At 49.8% G+C, this 14,526-nt stretch overlaps 1 protein-coding gene across 1 annotated transcript in view; it reads right to left on the bottom strand.

Annotated features, from left to right (window-relative positions):
- Window positions 1-14,526, bottom strand: part of LOC145353724 (high affinity cGMP-specific 3',5'-cyclic phosphodiesterase 9A-like) — a 43,787-nt gene that overhangs the window by 10,012 nt on the left and 19,249 nt on the right. The window contains exons 6-13 of the mRNA XM_080204491.1: window positions 10,423-10,493; window positions 9,651-9,732; window positions 8,360-8,441; window positions 7,413-7,487; window positions 4,458-4,544; window positions 3,101-3,205; window positions 1,435-1,517; window positions 318-474 (exon numbers count right to left, since the gene is read on the bottom strand). Coding sequence (XP_080060617.1) covers window positions 318-474; window positions 1,435-1,517; window positions 3,101-3,205; window positions 4,458-4,544; window positions 7,413-7,487; window positions 8,360-8,441; window positions 9,651-9,732; window positions 10,423-10,493 — 742 coding nt within the window. The remainder of the gene's footprint in view (window positions 1-317; window positions 475-1,434; window positions 1,518-3,100; window positions 3,206-4,457; window positions 4,545-7,412; window positions 7,488-8,359; window positions 8,442-9,650; window positions 9,733-10,422; window positions 10,494-14,526) is intronic.

The following is a 14,526-nucleotide window of genomic DNA, read 5'->3' as shown; positions in this document are numbered from 1 at the left end:
CAAGGGGCTGAATGGGGCCTCCTCCTGTTCCTGTGTAACAGACTCGAGGGGCTGAATGGGGCCTCCTCCTGTTCCTGTGTAACAGGCTCGAGGGGCTGAATGGGGCCTCCTCCTGTTCCTGTGTAACAGGCTCGAGGGGCTGAATGGCCTCCTCCTGTTTGTGAAGAAAGAGAAAGGAGGAGGCCCCATTCAGCCCCTCGAGCCTGTTACACAGGAACAGGAGGACTAGCTTATTTAGGACTAGGTTTCTGGTGAAGTGTACTCCATCCACACCTTGACACATTACAATTCTGTCCACTCTCAGTGACCCACCCTACCTCTCGAATCTTCCTGAAGACGTCAGGGTCTGTGTTCCCGAAGATGTTACTCTCTGGGTCAGAGAGGATTTGAAAGGCTACAGCGCAGTGATGGTTCTCCAGTGGGGAAATGTTGTTATAGCGAACTGCAAGCTCCGTGCTGGCATTAATCTGATATCTGTTCCAGAAAGTGAGAGGTGTTTCAGTCTGTCCATTGTGGAAACTTGAAACAGGAGTGGGCCATTTGGCCCTTCCAGCCTGTTCTCCCATTCAACATCTTCAGATGCACCATAGAAAGCATTCTTTCTGGTTGTATCACAGCTTGGTCTGGGCTCCTGCTCTGCCCAAGGCTACAAGGAACTGCCATCACACAAACCAGCCTCCCATCCACTGACTCTGTCTACACTTCCCGCTGCCTCGGGAAAAGCAGTCAGCATAATTAAGGACCCCACACACCCCGGACATTCTCTCTTCCACCTTCTTCCGTCAGGAAAAAGATACAAAAGTCTGAGGTCCCGTACCGACCGACTCAAGAACAGCTTCTTCCCTGCTGCTGTCAGACTTTTGAATGGACCTACCTCGCATTAAGTTGATCTTTCTCTACACCCTCGCTGTGACTTTCGCACTACGTTCTGCACTCTCTCCTTTCCTTCTCCCCGATGTACTCTATGAACAGTATACTTGGTCTGTACAGAATCCATAGAATCCCTTCAGTGCAGAAGGAGGCCAGTCAGTCCATAAAGTTTGCATTGACCACAATCCCATCCAGGCTGTCTTCCTGTAACCCTGCATTTTGACCTTGCTAATCCCCCTGACACGCGGGTCAATTTAGTATGGTCAATCCACCTAACCTACACATCTTTGGGCTATGGGAGGAAACCGGAGGAAACCCACACAGACACAGGAAAACATGCAAACTTCGCACAGACTGACCCAAGCTGGGATTCGAACTGAGGTCCCTGGCACTATGAGGCAGCAGTGCTAACCATCGTAGTGAAGTGCCACCATAGCATGCAGGAAACAATACTTTTCACTGTATACGAACAGGTGACAGTAATCGATCAAATCAGATCAAAGCCCGTTACTGACCTTCGCTGGCATGCGGGAATGCTGTGTAACTACGGGAAGTTGCACTCACGTGTTGTTGTAGCCAGGATGGTCCAAGTCATGACATACCGCTGATGTCATCAGGATAACGATGTCCATCATGCTCAGCTGGTCCTGAGGACAGAGAACCGCAAGTGGGCATAACAAACTCGAGGATTGTAGAAACTGGGGACATGATGTCCTACCTTCACGAGGTAATGATTCACGAGAACACCAAATCTCGAGAGGAACAAATATCCAGATCACATGAATAAAGGACACAGATCGCCATGCCAACCATCCGTCACGGTGCACATGTGCCCCTTCGACAGTTCACAGTAGGCAGGATCCTGACTGTATCTGTTCAGTCCATGCCCTTGAGTCCAGGGCCTAATCCCGAATGGTAGATATGGTTCTGTGATCAAACAGATCTTACTGAGCAATCCTGAGCATGCCGAGATTCGGCTGAACAACCACCTTCAGGTTATCAGACATGGCAAGGTAATACACTTGCACTCGCTAAAAACATTCCCATATTCAGACACAGTGACACTTCCTCAGAAAACAAAAGGAACAAGTCCAGGCATTGTGCTGTTCTTGAATTGCACAAAAACATGGGGGCAGGTGGTGGGGAACAATATCTTTTTGGGTGCATTTTCCATGGCAACACTTTGGCCTATCACAGTCAACTTGCCAACCATGACAATATCAGTGTGATTTATATGGATGCATATGTATTATTTTGTGTTTCAGGGAAATGTTTAGGAATTCAGCTTTATGCTATAGGTAGTGATTTGTCTGGTGGGAATGCACACTTTGGTTTTGGGAGAGCAGGACTCATTTCAGCTTTGCAAGTGATGATGTTGAGTTGGATTAATGAACTTTTGTTTACTTAGGTTCTTCTGGGATTTCTGAGGAGAGAAATTGATAGGGTCACGTGATGATGTGGTTGGTTTATGTGCACTCCTGAGTCTGTAGCAGAAAGAAAAAGGATTGGGAGAAAGCAGTTTAGTTTGCAGCTGAAGTCTGGTTGAACTTAGGATTTTGCAAGCTTCTGAAACTCAAAATCTCTTCTGAAAGCTTCAGGACTGTCTACACTCAATATATTTATAGTTGCTAACTGTATTTAAAGTGACTTTTAATATGTTGCTTATTTGGAATTGAAATAATGATAAATTGGAAATTAAAGTTGTTTCCTTTCCATTTTCAAATATTATTCAACTGTTAACAATTAAGCTGCTTCATTTGTTAGACTTATAGTTAAACTATGTTATTAAATAAAGTTTGTTTTACTGTAAAAGATCCTTAATTGGTCAGTAGATTTACTCCTGGGGTGATACATCCTTTCCTCACACTGATGTCAAAATAGAAACATTGCTAGGGTTCAGTCTGGTTTTGTGATATAACTTGGGCTTCTGGTCCACGACCCTAAAATAACGAGGCAGCATCCTTGTTCCATGCAGTATGAATTGTTGCTCCCTTTGAACTTTGACATTCTTGCTTTTGTCCTGATGAGTGCAAGGTGCAAAGCTTCGACAGAACGTCTCATTATTCAGCAAGGTGAAGGTCAGTTCCATGGCAGTTTCTGAGATGGGCTGCCCGACACTGTGATCTGAAATGAAAGCCGGGGTAGGGGGTGTGGGGGAGTGAGCGGGGGTGGAGCTGGTGGGGCTGGGACAGAGGTAGTTTCAGGTCTGATTCAACCCTGCAACACTCACCTTGAGGTTACACAGGTGGATCATCCCATGCATCATCTGTGTCACACAGAAACAGTGCCTGAAATTGTGGAAGGGATTGTCCCGGTAATTCTCCTGAATGCACAGCTACAAGAGAGAACAAAACAAGATCCAGTCCGTAGCATAGGAATATGGCATTCAGCCCTCTGCTCCATACTGGTATTCCCCTTCCACATCAGCCTCCTCCCACCAGCAACACCCCCCAACTTCATCTCACCTCCATCTCCTTCTATTCCTTTCTCCCCCACGTGTTTATCCAGCTTCCCCCCTCAAATACAATAATATATACTATAGAGAAAACAGATACTGGAAGTCTTAAAGCACATCAAGATAGATAAATCCCCTAATCCTGATGAAGTGTACCCCATGACATTGTGGGAGGCTAGAGAGGAAATGGGGGTCCCACGGCCGAGATATTTGAATCATCGATAGTACACAGGTGAAGATTGGAGAGACACAAATATTGTTTATAAAAAGGTTGCAGGGAAAAGTCTGGGAACTACAGGCCGGTTAGCCTCACATCGGTGGTGAGTAAGTTGTTGGAAGGTATTTTGAGAGGCAAGACCTGCAGGCATTTAGAGACACAAGGACTGATTAGGGACAGTCAGCATGGCTTTGTGAGTGGAAAATCATGTCTCACAAATTTGATTGAGTTTTTTGAAGGGGTAACCAAGAAGGTAGATGAGGGCAGTGTAGTTGATGCTGTCTACATGGACTTTAGCAAGGCCTTTGACAAGGTACTGCATGCCCTCATCTACATTCTCCCCCCACGCCCCATGTAAATGAGTCCCACATTCACCCCAGCCCCCATGGGAGTGAGTCCCATATTCTCCCCACTCCCCGTGGGAGCGAGTCCCACATTCTCCCCCCACACCCCATGGAAACGAGTTCCACATCTTCCCCACCCCTCATGGGAACGAGTCCCAAATTCACCCCACCTGACATGGGAGCGAGTCTCACATCCCCCCCACTCCCTGTGGGAGCTAGTCCCACATTCTCCCCCACTCCCTGTGGGATCAAGTCTCACATTCTCCCCCACTCCCCGTGGGAGTGAGTCCTGCATTCTCACCATTCCCCATGGGAGCTAGTCTCACATTCTCCCCGCTCCCCATTGGAGCGAGTCCTACATTCTCACCACGTCCCATGGGAGCGAGTCCCACATTCTCCCTGCTCCCGGTGGGAATACATTTGAGCCAGACTTCATTGTTAGAATGAGGGTTAGGATTTGGGTTAGGGTTTTATGGTTAATGTTAGCGATGAGGGGTAGGGTGAGGATCAGAGTTTTACACTTTGGGTTAGGGTTAAGGTTATGGGCAGGCTTAGGGTCACTGATACGTACCAGCCAGCGTTTCAGGGTGATTGCGTTCATGCTGAACTCCTGAACCAACCCAAGGTCATGGTACATGTACTCGATGCAACTCAGCATCTGTGGGAAGAAAAAAATCAAAAAATGTTCATCTTTAACCACGATCCTTCAGCAGGTGACATGGCTGGCACGGTGGCACAGTAGTTAGCACTGCTGTCTCACGGCACCAGGGACCTGGGTTCGATTCCCGGCTTGGGTCGCTGTTTGTATGGAGTTTGCACATTCTTCTTGTGTCCGTGTGGGTTTCATCCGGGTGCTCCGGTTTCCCCCTACAGTCCAAAAGACATGCTGGTTAGGTGCTAAATTCTCCCTCAGTGTACCTGAACAGCCGCTGGAGTATGGCGACTAGCGGATTTTCACAGTAACTCCATTGCATTGTTAATGTCAGCCTACTCCTGACACTAATAAATAAACTCATAAACTTGAAAATTCTACCATAAAGCACTATTTAATGATTCCTGGGATTGCCCTATAAGGAGTGTTTGGATGTTCTGTGAGGTTTAGAAGAATGAGAGGGGTTCTCACAAAAACATCTAAAATTCTCAGAGGGTTCAACAGGCTAGATGCTGAGAGGCTGTTCCCCCCCCCCGTCAGCACCCCCAACTGGAGGTCTGGAACTGTTGGGGGTTGGGGGGGGGGGCGGGGGGGGGGGCGGTGTGGTGCGGGGAGGGAGGGGAAGGGGAAGGGGAGGGAGAGAGGGAAACAGTCTCCAGGGGAAGGATGAGGAGAAATGTCTTCGCGCTGAGGAGTTGTGAATCTTTGGAATTCTCCAGCTCCGAGAGCTGAGGTCAATCCATCACGAAGAATATTCCGGACTGGAAGATTAATGGATTGTTGGCGAGGAAGAAGAGGGCAGTAAAGTGGACTGAGGTAGGGGATCAGTGACAATTGTACTGGAGGAGGCAACATGCTCAAGGGCAGAATGGCGTACTATATCTGATCTCCTATTGTCCAGAAGAGAGGGGGCTGATTGGTTGACCATTGGCAGAGACCTCACATTACCGCTTAAGGCTTACGTTGCCAAACTAGACAAAGCGCAGAAAAGATTTGCTGGAATGCTATCAGAACTTGATGGTTTGAGTTATAAAGAGAGGCTGGACAGACTGGGACTTTTTTCCCTGAAGCGATGGAGGCTGAGGGGTGACCTTAAAGAGATCTGTAAAATAATGAAGGGCACAGATCAGCTAGATAGTCAATATCTTTTCCCCAAAGATGGGGGAGTCTAAAACTAGAGGGCATGGGTTTAAGGTGAGAGGGGACAGGTATAAAAGTGCCCAGAGGGGCAATTTTTTCACACAGAGGGTGGTGAGTGTCTGGAACAAGCTGCCAGAGGTTGTAATAGGGGCAGGTACAATTTTGTCCTAAAATGCATTTAGACTGTCACATGGGTAAGATGGGTATGGAAGGATGTGGGCAAACATGCCCAATTGGGACTCAATGGGGAACTTCCAGGTGGGGGGTGTTCCCAGGTATCTTGTCCTTCTAGGTGGTAGAGGTGGTGGGTTTGGAAGGTGCTGTCTAAAGATCTTTGGTGAGTTGCTGCAGTGCATCTTGTAGATGGTACACACGGCTGTCACTGTGCGTCGGGGGTGGAGGGAGTGAGTGTTTGGGGTTAGCGTGTCGATCAAGCGGGGCTGCTTTGTCCTGGATGGTGTCGAGCTTCTCGAGTGTTGTTGGAGCTGCACCCATCCAGGCAAGTGGGGAGTATTCCATCACACTCCTGACTTGTGTCCTTGTAGATGGTGGACAGGCTTTGGGGAGTCAGGAGGTGAGTTACTCTCCGCAGGATTCCCAGCCTCTGAACTTTTTGATTTGATTTATTATTGCCACATGTACTGGGATACAGTGAAAAGTATTGTTTCTTGTGCGCTATACAAACAAACATACTATTCATAGAGAAGGAAAGGAGAGGGTGCAGAATGTAGGGTTACAGTCATATCTAGGGTGTAGAGAAAGGTCAATTTAATGCGAGGTAGGTCCATTCAAAAGTCTGACAGCAGCAGGGAAGAAGCTGTTCTTGAGTCGGTTGGTACGTGACCTCTGGCTTTTGTATCTTTTTCCCGAAGGAATAAGGTGGAAGAGAGAATGTCCGGAATGTGTGGGGTCCTTGATTATGCTGGCTGCTTTTCCAAGGCAGCGGGAAGTGTCGACAGAGTTGATGGGTGGAAGGCTGGTTTGCGTGATCGATAGGCCACATTATATCTTCCACTGTCTGAAAGACGTGCTGGTTAGGTGCATTGACCATGGTAAATTTTCCCTCAGTGTACACGAACAGGTGCCAGAGCGTGGTGACTCGGGGATTGTCACAGTAACTTCATTGTCGTGTTAATGTAAGCCTACTTGTGACACTAATCAATAAATTTAAACTTCATTACCTCTACTCTTGAAATCCATTGTACAATGATTCTGGCAGGAATCGAATGGCAAGAGAGCGACTGTGTAATCTCCCTCTGTTCTGCTCTTACTATTCTCCACAAATTTAACATTGAGAATCTAAGGGTGGCACGGTAGCACAGTGGTTAGCACTGCTGCTCCACAGCTTCAGGATCCTGGGTTCGAATCCCGACTTGGGTCACTGTCTATGTGGACTTTGCACAATCTCCTTGTGTCTGCGTGGGTTTCCTCCGGGTACTCCAGTTTCCTTCCACAGTCCAAAGATGTGCAGGTTAGGTTGATTGGCCATGCTAAAAATTGCCCCTCAGAGTCCTGAGATGTGTAGGTTAGAGGGATTAGCGGGTATAATGTGTAGGGATATGGGGGTAGAGCCTGGGTGGGATTGTGGTCAGTGCAGACTCGATGGGCCGAAGGGCCTCCTTCTGCACTGTAGGGTTTCTATCTTTGTTAGGGCTCCATCTGAGTGGAGGTTCTGACCTCTGTGTTAGCGGTGATCATTCCAATGTTCTGAAGCAGTTTTGTTCGGACCCTTACCTCATTAGGAGCCCACTGCCACACATCAAACGTCGGCTGTTTGAGAGCTTCGATAGTTTCCTGTGACAGGGTATACTGTGGCAAAGAAAGATCCCACATTAGTACACAACACACACCTCTGATAGCCTACTGCCCCAGACCCTGCTTCAATCCCCAAGAAAAGCTTCTAGTGGCAAAGTACCTTCCGGTCAGTGCAGCACTCCCTCAGCACTGACCCTCTGACAGTGCGGCACTCCCTCAGCACTGACCCTCTGACAGTGCGGCACTCCCTCAGCACTGACCCTCTGACAGTGCGGCACTCCCTCAGCACTGACCCTCTGACAGTGCGGCACTCCCTCAGTACTGACCCTCTGACAGTGCGGCACTCCCTCAGTACTGACCCTCTGACAGTGCGGCACTCCCTCAGTACTGACCCTCTGACAGTGCGGCACTCCCTCAGTACTGACCCTCTGACAGTGCTGCACTCCCTCAGTACTGACCCCCTGACAGTGCGGCACTCCCTCAGTACTGACCCTCTGACAGTGCGGCACTCCCTCAGTACTGACCCTCTGACAGTGCTGCACTCCCTCAGTACTGACCCCCTGACAGTGCGGCACTCCCTCAGCACTGACCCTCTGACAGTGCGGCACTCCCTCAATAATGACAGTCTGACTGGTGTTCATTTTTCTCTTTTACATTTTGTATTCTGATAGAAATTCTGACTGTCTCCTGTTATATTTTTGCTAGCTTCGCTCAAACACTGATTCCTCCCGCTTATCATAGTTCTTTTTTCATACTCTGACCAATATTCTGAGCAGCAACTCTACTCTGCTCCATTATCTACTTTTTCTGTAGGTTCGATCCCATCTTTGCCCTCCTCAGGTCGTCCTGGTCCCTCAACCTCTTTGTTCCTTTTCATAGGGGGGGTTTCAATCAACGCAAAGGGTTCTTGAAGGAAGCGGTCCTACCTTAGGATAGGTCGGGACATCGCGTCTCGGAGTCAGCCTTTTGTTACTGTTTGGAGGAGGACAATCACACAAATAACCCAACCTGTGGGAGCAAGAGAAAGAGACACAGAGCGAGAGAGAGACACACACACACACAGAGACACAGAGAGAGAGACACACACAGCGAGAGAGACAGAGAGAGAGAGAAACAGAGAGAGAGAGAGACAGAGAGAGAGAGAGATACAGAGAGAGAGAGAGACACAGCGAGAGAGACACAGAGAGAGAGACACACACAGAGAGAGACACACAGAGATAGAGACAGAGAGAGAGACAGAGAGACACACTCACACACACACACATACACACACATAGACACAGAGAGAGAGAGACACACACACACACATAGGGGGAGACAGAGAGAGAGAGACAGAGAGAGGCACAGAGAGAGAGAAACACAGAGAGAGAGAGACAGAGACACACAGAGAGAGAGACACATAGAGAGAATCATAGAGAGAGAGACAGAGAGAGAGTGAGAGACACACACACACAAACAGACACAGAGAGAGACAGAAAGAGACATAGCAAGACAGAGAGAGACACAGAGAGTCAGACAGAGAGACAGTTAGACGGAGAGGGAGAGACTGACAGGGAGACAGACAGAGCGAGACAAAGACACAGCGAGACAGACACAGTGAAACAGAGAGAGGGAGACAAAGAGAGGGAGACAGAAAGAGGGATTCAGAGAGAGGGAGACAGAGTTCAATATATCTTGTCAGAATGAAGATGGTAAAACTGATTCTGCACAACAGTGGTTTGGGGGGTCGTTGTATGCCCACCTGAGGGCAGACGGAGACTTTGATTTAACGGCTTATCTGAAAAGAGAGCAAGTGAGAGAGAGCAAAAAAGGGCAAAAGAGAAAAAGCAAGACAGAATGCAAGAAAGAGCGAGAGAGAGAGAGAAAAAGCGAGGGAGATAAAGCGAGGGAGATAAAGTGAGGGAGATAGAGCGAGGGAGATAGAGCGAGGGAGATAAAGTGAGGCAGATAAAGTGAGGGAGATAAAGTGAGGGAGATTGGTTGTGGTTGACTCTGAAACATTGTCTGAGACATTCTCTTCATTGGAAACAGCTCCGGGGGGTTTGAGATGGTGATTGAACACAGTATTCTAAAGGGGAAATGAGGAACGTACAGCCAATGGTGTCCCAGTCCCAGAATCTAACCCCCCCCACCAGAACCATGTGAAAGCTAGCACAAACCCAAAGGGGCAAAGCTCTGCAGTCCGTGCCCTCTGTCAGAACCCCGTGCCTTTCTTACCTTGTGGTCTTGTTGGCCACCTCCTTCAGAGTCCTGATATCCTCCTTGCACCTTTCGATCTCCACCATCTTCCGACGGTCAACTGCGGAGGTGAAAGAATCCCAGTGAGACCCGCGAATCACAGTGGTGATGGCCCCCTCCATCCCCCGAGGGTGTGCTCCCCTATGCCAGTGTGGGGGAGGGGCTGGGCTCCGGGAAAGCACACCGACCCGTTCATTCCTGCACCAGAATGTAGGGAGGTCAAGGCCTGGACCCGTCTCTCTCATCCTGTCCCTCACGGCAACATTAAATTACCCCCACCCTGGGAGAGACAGAAAACCCACAGAGAGAAAGACCCGGCACCAAAGGGGGAGATAAAGCTCCGGAGAGTTCCACACCCTCTCCCCGTGAGGGTGACTGAGGCTCAGTCCCAGGGATAAAGGTCAGCCATTTTGGACAGAGCTGAAGAGAAACTATCTTCACTCCCCGAGGTTTGGGAATCTCTTTGGAATTCTCCAGTCCAGAGACCTGGGGACGTTCTCTCACAGGACATTCCGGACTGAGAGGGCGGATAGTTGGGGACACCGAGGGAGAGGTTGGGAAAGTGAGATTGAGGAAGGCAATCGACCATATTCATGCAGGATGGGCTAGCAGGCTCAAGGGGCTGACTGGCCTCCTCCTATATAGCCACTCTCCAGTGGGCCAGGACTGAGAAGGCCCAAGGGTTGCCAGCAGTGAGGGGCAAGTGGCAAATGTCACCTGGATGGAGCTGCCAGAGATGTCCCCTACTCACCATCGACTCTTCGTTCCAGGGTGTCCAACTTGTTTGAGAGTTCCGTTCTGAAATCCTCAACTCCCAACAGTCTGGAAAATAAACATTGAAAAACTTGGAAAGCAGGAACGTGAGGGAAGGCTTTGTGTGTGTGTGCGTGTCTCTCTTTCGTGGACCTCCCATCTCCGAAAGAACCTCTCACCTCCCGCCAGTCACAAAGGCGCCTTTTCCCCTGAAAGGAGGTTGCCGCGGTCACGCAGAAAACTCAGCAGCCAATTTGCGTGCAGCAAGATCGCACAAACAGCCAAGTGACAAAAATCCAGACCATTTGGGGACCCCCCCCGCCCCCCCAGTTATGCAATGAGTTTTGCTCCGCTTATCGAAGGAAGCATTGGAGGTACTCCAGAGAAGGTGGCACGGTGGCACAGTGGTTAGCACTGCGGCCTCACAGCGCCAGGGACCCGGGTTCAATTCCCGGGGGCACGGTGACGCAGTGGGTTAGCACTGCTGTCTCACAGCTCCAGGGACCCGGGTTCAATTCCCGGGGGCACGGTGACGCAGTGGGTTAGTACTGCTGCCTCACAGCGCCAGGGACCCGGGTTCAATTCCCGGGGGCACGGTGACACAGTGGGTTAGCACTGCTGCCTCACAGCGCCAGGGACCCGGGTTCGATTCCGGCTTGGGTCACTGATTGTGTGGAGTCTGCATGTTCTCCCTGTGTCTGCGTGGGTTTCCTTCGGGTGCTCCGGTTTCTCCCCACAGTCCAAAAGATATAGAAGTTAGGTTGATTGGCCATGATAAATTGACCTTGGTGTCAGGGGGATCTGCAAAGGTAAATATGTAGGGTTATGGGGATAGGGCCTGGGTGGGATTGTTGTCGGTGCAGGCTCGATGGGCCGAATGCCTCCTTCTGCACTGTAGGGATTCTACGATTGTAAGGTTCACTAGGTTCATCCCGAGTATGAAGGAACAGAAGAATGCAGGAACAGAAGGAGGCCATTCAGCTCATCGATCCTGTTCCACTATTCAGTGAGATCATGGTTGAACTATGGCCTAACTCCATATACCAGCCTTTGGCCCATATCCCTTAATACCTTTGCTTAACAAAAATTTATCCAGCTCAGATTTAAAAATAGCAACTTATCTGGCATCAACTGCAATTGTGGAAGAGAGTCTCAAATCTCTACCACCCTTTATGTCTCGAGCTTGCTTCCTAACATCTCTCCTGAATGGTCTGGCCCAAATGTTTAGACCTTGTTCCCCAGTTCTAGAATCACCCACCAGTGGAGATAATCTGTCTTTATCCACCATGTCTTTTCCTATTAGTAGCTTGAAGACTTTGATCAGATCACCCCTTAACCTTCTAAATTCTGGAGAAAACTGGTGTGATTTGCACAATCTCTGCTCAGAGTTCAAGCCCTGAAATCTTGTGAGCCTCCACTGCAATCCCTCCAAGGCCAGTGTATCCTTGCTTAGGTGTACTGTTCAGATCTGTTTATTCTACTCCTGAGTGGGGTTGAACCAGGGTTTTGTAAGCTTAACTTCTGCATCTTTCCAGAGTCCCTATAGTGCAGAAAAAGGCCATTTGGCCCGTCAAGTCTGCACCAACCATCCGTGTGAGCACCTTATTTCTGTGTCCTCACATATTTAGTGCGGCCAATCCCCCTCATCTACAATCTTTGGACACCAAGGTGCAATTTAATATGGCCAATCCACCGAACCTGAGGAAACTGGAGCACCTGGAGGAAATCCAGGCAGACACGGGGAGAACTCACAAATTTCACTCAGACAGTGACCCGAGGCTGGATTTGAATCCAGGTCCTTGGCATTGTGAGGCAACAGTGCTAACCACTGTGCCAGTCCTCCAGATATAAAGGCCAGCATTCCATTAGCCTCCTTGGTTATTTTCTGTACCTTTTTGGGGTATTTTAAAGATCTACGCACCTGAACCCCCAAATTTCTGAGGCCATCCATTGTATTAAACTTCACAACAACTAGAAAGTGTCCTTGCAAGGAGTAGTTGAGTAGATTGGGCCTGTACTCATCAGAGTTTAAAAGACTGAGAGGCGACCTTATTGAGACATGTCGGATTCTCAGAGGGTTTGACAGGGTCAATGCTGAGAGATTATTTCCTCTTGTGGGAGAGTCTGGGATCAAAGGGAATAATCCCAGAGTAAGAAGATCACCTGATTTCAGACAGAGATGAGGAGGAATTTCTTCTTTCAGAGGGAAGTGTACCTGTGGAATTCTTTACCGCAGAGAGCTGTAGACGCTGGGCAGTTAAGTATATTCAAGGCTGAGATAGATGTTTAATCAGTCAGGGGATCGAGGTTTATGGGAATAAAGTGGGAAAGTGGAGTTTAGGATTATCACATTAGATCAGCCAAGATCCCATTGAATGGCGGAGCAGATTCGATGGGCCGAATGGTTGACTTATAAGAACATAAAAAATAGGAGCAGGAGTAGGCCATCTAGCCCTTCGAGCCTGCCCCGCCATTCAATAAGATCATGGCTGATCTGTCACTGCTCAGTTCCACTTTCCCGCCCTCTCCCCATAACCCTTAATCCCCTCTCTTATCAAAAACCCATCAACCCGCGTCTTAAAAATATTTAGCGAGGCAGCCTCCACCACTTCAACGGGCAGAGAATTCCAGAGATTCACCACCCTTTGAGTGAAGAAGTTCCTCCTCAACTCCGTTCTAAACCGCCCCCCTTTTATCTTGAGGCTGTGCCCCCTAGTCCTATTGTCTTTTTTGAGCGGGAAGAGTCTTTCCACCTCTATTCTATCCATCCCATTCATCATCTTATGTCCGATGCTTGAAGGATAAAGATTTGGCCCAGGACACCTGGGAAGAAATCCTACCCCCCACCCCACCAGTCTTCTTCCAGGAGTGGCTGTGGGATCCTTTACACCCACCAAGAGGGTTATTCCGTGTGGAGAGATGGAGGAGAATGTGTCAGTGTTCTCTGGGGTTGAGAATGAAGAGTGGATCTCACTGAAAGAACCCAAATTCTCTGAGAGGTCGACAGGCTCGATGCCAAGAGGCTGTTTCTCCAATCCCTCATCCCCTCCCCCGTCCCCAAACAAGGCCTGGCTAGAGTATCTGCAACTGGAGCAGGTAGACAGTCCCTAGGGGAAGGGCCGGCCATTTTGAACTGAGACAAGGAGCTGGGAATCTTTGGAATTCTGCAGCCCAGAGGGTTTTCCGGATTAGGAGATTGGAGGGTGATGGGGTGATGTGTCTCCTTCCTCCTGTCCTTGCTGAGGAAGTGAGCAGGGTGATGGCGGGGTGGGGGGCGTGCACTCTCAGGACGGTGAGCACTGACGAGATGTTCAACCAGGGCATGCTTCGTCACTGTGTAAGCCCTCATTCCCCTTTCCGACACCAGCACTCCAGCCCCCTCTATTCCCCCATCCTGAACACCCATCCCACTATCCGGACGGCTGTTTGGACGATTGATACACTGGTCGACGCTTGCCGGAGGGCTGTGGGCCGATGATGCACGATATAGTCGAGCAGCTTGCTGAGGCTGGATATTCCAGGTCTGGCCATTGGACAGGTGCAGGGCAAACAGGGCTCTGTAACCCGGTGAAGGGTGGTCTCACAGACAGTGACACAAGCTAGGATTCGAACTTGGGTCCCTGGTGCTGTGACACCATGCAGTGCCCTAATAAATCCAATGGGGAATTTAGGAAAAATGTCTTCTCCCAGAGAGTGGGGAAAATATGGGACTCGTTCCCACGGGGAGTGGGGAGAATGTGGGACTCGCTCCCACGGGGAGTGGGGAGAATGTGGGACTCATTCCCACGGGGAGGGGGAGAATGTGGGGCTCACTCCTACAGGGAATGGGGGAGAATGTGGGACTTGCTCCCACGGGGAGTGGGGAGAATGTGGGACTCGGTCCCATGAGGAGTGGGGAGAATGTGGGGCTCGGTCCCACGGGGAGTGGGGAGAATGTGGGACTCGCTCCCACGGGAAGTGGGGAGAATGTGGGATTCGCTCCCACGGGGAGTGGGGAGAATGTGGGACTCACTCCCACGGGGAGTGGGGAGAATGTGGGACTCGCTCCCGCGGGGAGTGGGGAGAATGTGGGACTTGCTCCCGCGGGGAGTGGGGGGAATGT

This window comes from Carcharhinus amblyrhynchos, chromosome 16 (genome assembly GCF_965287045.1).
Source record: "Carcharhinus amblyrhynchos chromosome 16, sCarAmb.v2.hapA, whole genome shotgun sequence".
NCBI classification, from domain to species: domain Eukaryota; kingdom Metazoa; phylum Chordata; class Chondrichthyes; order Carcharhiniformes; family Carcharhinidae; genus Carcharhinus; species Carcharhinus amblyrhynchos.
This window is presented reverse-complemented; position numbering and strand designations above follow the sequence as displayed.